At 44.6% G+C, this 5603-nt stretch overlaps 1 protein-coding gene across 1 annotated transcript; it reads left to right on the top strand.

Annotated features, from left to right (window-relative positions):
• The first annotated feature begins 2053 nt into the window (after nucleotides 1–2053).
• Nucleotides 2054–3686, top strand: LOC101026513 (olfactory receptor 3A2). The gene is given in 1 exon segment (XM_021928541.2): nucleotides 2054–3686. A coding segment is annotated over 1 exon segment (966 nt). The 5' UTR covers nucleotides 2054–2639; the 3' UTR covers nucleotides 3606–3686.
• The last annotated feature ends 1917 nt before the right edge of the window (nucleotides 3687–5603 follow it).

The following is a 5603-nucleotide window of genomic DNA, read 5'->3' as shown; positions in this document are numbered from 1 at the left end:
CCACCTGGGAGGCGCTGAGGACCACCCATACCCAGGTACCACCAATTCAACCAATTAAATCAAAATTATTGGTGAAAGGCCTGAGCATCATTATGTGCTTCTTAAAGCATTCCAGGTGATTCCAATAAGCATGGGGGACTGAGTATCTAATTTAACAGAGTCAGGAATTAAGGCTGGAAATACCACCAAACCTTTGCAAAATATCTTACATTTTTGTAACTTTTCTGTGTGTCATCTTTTAAAGTATTTCCTCCTCTCCCTTCAGGGTTATCAGTAAAAGTAAAATGAGAGAAAACAAAACAAAACTCTTAATTTGAGGGAGTGGCAAGAAAGAGCTAGTCGTTGGAAGTATCCACTCAGTTAAATGCTAAGACAGCAGTGATCAGGTGGGTGCTTAAAAAAATCCTGATGCTGCTGGGCACGGTGGCTGACGCCTGTAATCCCAGCACTTGGGGAGGCTGAGATGGCTGGATCACAAGGTCAAGAGATCGAGACCATCCTGGCCAGCATGGTGAAACCCCGTCTCTACTAAAAATACAAAAAAATTAGCCAGGCGTGGTGGTGCTTGCCTATAGTCCCAGCTACTGAGGAGGCTGAGGCAGGAGAATCTCTTGAACCCAGGAGGCGGAGCTTGTAGTGAGCCGAGATTGTGCCACTGCACTCCAGCCTGGCGACAGAGCGAGACTCCATCTCAAAAAAAAAAAGAAAATTCCTGATGCCTGGGTATTATCTTGAGAGATTCTGATTTAACTGGCCTGTGGGTAAATTCTGGATAACAGGAGTTTTTAGGGCTCCCACGTAAATCTACTGTGCAGCCAAGGTTGAGACTGGCTGTAAGACACTTGTTCCGTGATTGTGAGTACATTTTCCCTTGACGTCCCTAGTCAATGCTTACCAGCGGCTGGGGAACTGCTGATGATGCCGGCTTCTTGCTTTTAAAGTCTCACCTAAACACCGCACAGTCAGCCTGCCCGGATGGCTTCTCATGCAGTCCTGCCTCCTCTGCTTTTCAGATCTTGGTTGAGACCGGTAAAGACCATGCCACCAACCCGTGCACTCAGTTCCCACTTTTATGAACAAAGGATTTAAAAATCGTTTTGGTGACCATATCCCCAGGCAGTCATATCAGTCATACTGCTGCTACAGTGTATTTGATTTCTGCAACCTCCCTAATCATTCACTGCCCCAGCTCAGGCAGTCATCACTGTTCCCTTCCAGCTGCTTCCCGTCCTCTGATTCCGGACTATTCTATGCAAGGGAGTAACATTGCTTTTAAAGAACCTCTGGCCTGGCTTATTCCATGTGCAATAGAGACATTGATGTTTTTTGATCTGGGGTTGGATATAAAATCTGAAAGACGACTTCAACCTGGTTTTCCAAGTACATGCCTTCCTTATTTCAGGACATAGCATTAGAGCCCTTGGTCAATCTACCGTGCGTAAGTCAAGGACAAGTGGAAGAACAGTGACTGTGCAATGCGGAATCTAATTGCGCCTGGCAGCAGCCAACCCACAGGCTGTGATCACAACTTTGGTTTTAGGGAGGAGCAGCAGAGGATACACACAGAAAATATTATTTCACAGTACATCCTTAGTCAAAGTCCAGTATAGGGGCTTAAGTAACAATAACTGTAACAATGTATTGAACAAGGAATGTTGAATTGATACTTCAGAGTGCGGTCCCTCACCTTGGAGAAATGCACTGGACTGGTCTTTCTGACATCCACAATCATGGATACCTTCTCGCTGATTCTTGCCACCGCTTTGCTTGGCCTTTATTATGTCTAGAAGCCTTTAAACCTACGTGTTTCTGTTTCGTTTTGTTTTTTTGAGACGGAGCCTCGCTCTGTCACCCAGGCTGGAGTCCAATGGTGCAATCTCGGCTCACTGCAGCCTCCACGTCCCGAGTTCAAGCTATTCTCCTGCCCCAGCCTCCTGAGTAGCTGGAATTACAGGCACGCGCCACCACACCCAGCTAATTTTTGAAGTAGAGACGTGGTTTCACCATGTTGGACAGGCTGGTCTCAAACTCCTGATCTCAGATGATACACCTGCCTTGGCCACCCAAACTGCTGGGATTACAGGCGTGAGCCACCGCCCCCAGCCTAGGTTATGTTTTAAATGCATTCTAGTTTCTCTGGATTTCTATTTTGAAACCTGCTTATTAGTTTGGGACAATCCCTCAGAGAGCAATAGAAAAATTTCATCTAAATCTAACTGTATTCATAGAGGAAGCCTTGTGTGTTTTTTAAAACAAAGTTTTTGTTTATATTTAAGGTATAGAACATGATCTTATGAGAATGGTTACTGTAGTGAAACAAATTAACATATTCATCATCTCACAGTTACCCATTTCCCCCCTGTGGTGAGGACAGCTGTAATCTACTCAGCAACAATCCCGAATGCAATATACTTTATTAACTATAGTTCTCATGTTGTTCCAAGTATTCTGAGTGTTTCAGCTAGCAGAGGATGAGAGGGACAAGGTGGTGGTGGCACTGGGCATCTCAACCAAGAGCAAAGTGAAGGCATTGAGGTGATGGAGGAGGTCAACGAGTGAGGGATGGCCTGGGGACTTGAACATAAATGGTTTAAAATGTTAATGTGAACTGAGTGAACTGATACCTCCCCTGCTGGGACATGTCCTTATAGGAACTCATGGAGCCAGAAGCTGGGACCAACAGGACCGCTGTTGCTGAGTTCACTCTGCTGGGCCTGGTGCAAACAGAAAAGATGCAGTCTGTGGTCTTTGTGCTCTTCCTCTTTGCCTATCTGGTCACAGTTGGGGGCAACCTCAGCATCCTGGCAGCTGTCTTGGTGGAGCCCAAACTCCACACCCCCATGTACTTCTTCCTGGGGAACCTATCAGTGTTGGATGTCGGATGTATCACTGTCACTGTTCCTGCAATGTTGGGTCGTCTCTTGTCCCACAAGTGCACAGTTTCCTATGATGCCTGCCTCTCCCAGCTCTTCTTCTTCCACCTTCTGGCTGGGGTGGACTGCTTCCTGCTGACTGCCATGGCCTATGACCGATTCCTGGCCATCTGCCGGCCCCTCACCTACAGCACCCGCATGAGTCAGACAGTCCAGAGGATGTTGGTGGCTGCATCCTGGGCTTGTGCCTTCACCAACGCACTGACCCACACTATTGCCTTAACTACCCTCAACTTCTGTGGCCCTAACGAGGTCAATCACTTCTACTGTGATCTCCCACAGCTTTTCCGGCTCTCCTGCTCCAGCACGCAATTCAATGAGCTGCTGCTCTTTGCTGTGGGTTTCATCATGGCAGGTGCACCTTTGGTTCTCATCATCACCTCCTACAGCCACGTGGCCGCTGCAGTTCTACGAATCCGTTCAGTGGAGGGCCGGAAGAAGGCCTTCTCCACCTGTGGTGCCCACCTCACTGTGGTTTGTCTTTTCTATGGAACAGGTATCTTCAACTACATGAGACTGGGTTCAGGGGAGGCTTCGGACAAGGATAAAGGGGTTGGAGTGTTCAACACTGTTATCAACCCTATGCTGAACCCTCTTATCTACAGCCTCAGAAACCCTGATGTTCAGGGTGCTCTGTGGCGAATATTTTTGGGGAGGAGATCACTGACCTGAGAGGTGATGGGGTCCTTCCTTTCCTGCCTTTTCTGGACTGAGAAAAATTTCCCATGAAGACAATAACCAGGAAAAATTCAGCCAGAACTATTTTTCCTATCTCCTGATGCTTGAAGATGGGTGTTACGTGTTTGTCCTATTAGGAAACGTTACATAATTTATTCATTCAACAAATACTTATTAGATTACCTCTATGATCTGGACAGTCCTCCAAGGCATTGGTGAACAAAATGGACAGAAGTCTGTGCACTCGTGCAGCTCACATGCTATAAAAGTAGACGAAATAAGTAAGCATCATACATACCGCATGATGATAATTTCTGTAGAGATGAACAAAGATGTTAATATGAAGTCAGGTCTACCGGGCAAGCCCTGTGGGCAAGTTTTACCCTGTTTTTGGCTGTGCCTACTTTCTGGGTAGAGTTAAAGCCTTGTAGTTCTGTGCGCCTGGAAAGTAACAAACGTCCTACAAAGAATGTCCAGTCGGTCAGTCACAGCCTAAGTGACCAAGAGTATTTCTGCAATATTTCCTTCTGGTTAGGACGTGAGATTCCCTGCAGTTCAGAATAGGGGAAGTTTTTTTGTTTGTTTCTTTGTTTTGTTTTGTTTTATTGTTGTTTTGTTAAAAACTTGTTAAAAAGTTCTTTAGAAAACCAAAACCATGGGCCTAGTGCGATGGATTATTTCACCTTCATTTTCGTCTCTCCGCTGCCACATAAGAATCCTGCTGGATGTTGACTGGGCGCGGTGGCTCATGCCTGTAATCCCAGCACTTCGGGAGGCTGAGGTGGGCGAATCACGAGGTCAGGAGATCGAGACCACCCTGGCTAACATGGTGAAACCCCGTCTCTATTAAAAATACAAAAATAAAATTAGCCGGGCCTGGTGGCAGGCACCTGTAGTCCCAGCTACTCAGGAGGCTAAGGCAGGAGAATGGCGTGAACCCAGGAGGCAGAGCTTGCAGTGAACTGAGATCGTACCACTGCACTCCAGCCTGGGTGACAGAGCGAGACTCCATCTCAAAAAAAAAAAAAAAAAAAAAGAATCCTGCTGGATGTTTAGGGAACAGGAAAGGTCTAGAGAGGAAAAGAACCCCCTAAATTAAAACTACATTCATACATACATGATGTGTCTTAAGGTCATAAAAGGAATGTTTCCTCTCCATTCCCTATGATGCCTTTTTCTCTCATTTAATGTCACCTTCCTCACACATATGATAAAGTTTTTGAAAGAGTAAATGTTTATATTACAATCAGGTCCTTAGATTTTTCAATGTAGAATATCCAATATAAACTTCTCCTCCAAAGTCTTACTTAGCTCTCTCAAAGCTCCTTGCTCAGAAAATACATGCCCATAAATGTAGTTCCTAGAAAGGAGGGATGCCTGCATACCTGTCTTCCTTCCTTCCCAGTGTAAATGTATGTATTTTAAAAATTATTCAGAATGTTATACCTAATAGTGGAAACATTCAGATGATATTATTTTGTCAGGTAGGAAATAAAAATCCAAATGTTCCTTCACTGCATCAAAAATCACACTGTTAACGCCTCTTAAAATTGTGTTTTTAACTCTGGCGATTTCCCGTGTATGTGATGTGCCCATTTCACATCAGTAGAACCATACTGTTCTGTGGCCTGCTTGTTCTTCCTACATATTATGCAATACAGTCTTTTACATAACGAAGACTAACATCCTGCTGTATCTGTTTTAATGGTGGCACAGTATCCCGTTAAACATACAAGCCACAATTTATTTCATCAAACCTCTATCTATATAATTTGGGTTATTTTCAATTGTTTTGCAGCAACAGGGTTGTGATGAATATTCTTACGGTGCTGTCTTTCCAAATCTCTAGAAGTGTTTCCCTGCGATTAATTCTTATGAATAACTTTATCAGATTAAAGGATGTGCAAATACACATTTTGAGATATGCATACACACATCTCTTAATTTTTGCAACTTTTGCACCAGCTTACAAATTCACTGGATTATGAAAGT

This window comes from Papio anubis, chromosome 17, assembly GCF_008728515.1.
Source record: "Papio anubis isolate 15944 chromosome 17, Panubis1.0, whole genome shotgun sequence".
Taxonomy (NCBI): domain Eukaryota; kingdom Metazoa; phylum Chordata; class Mammalia; order Primates; family Cercopithecidae; genus Papio; species Papio anubis.
The sequence above is the reverse complement of the archived record's forward strand: the minus strand, read 5'-3'. Positions and strand labels throughout refer to the sequence as shown.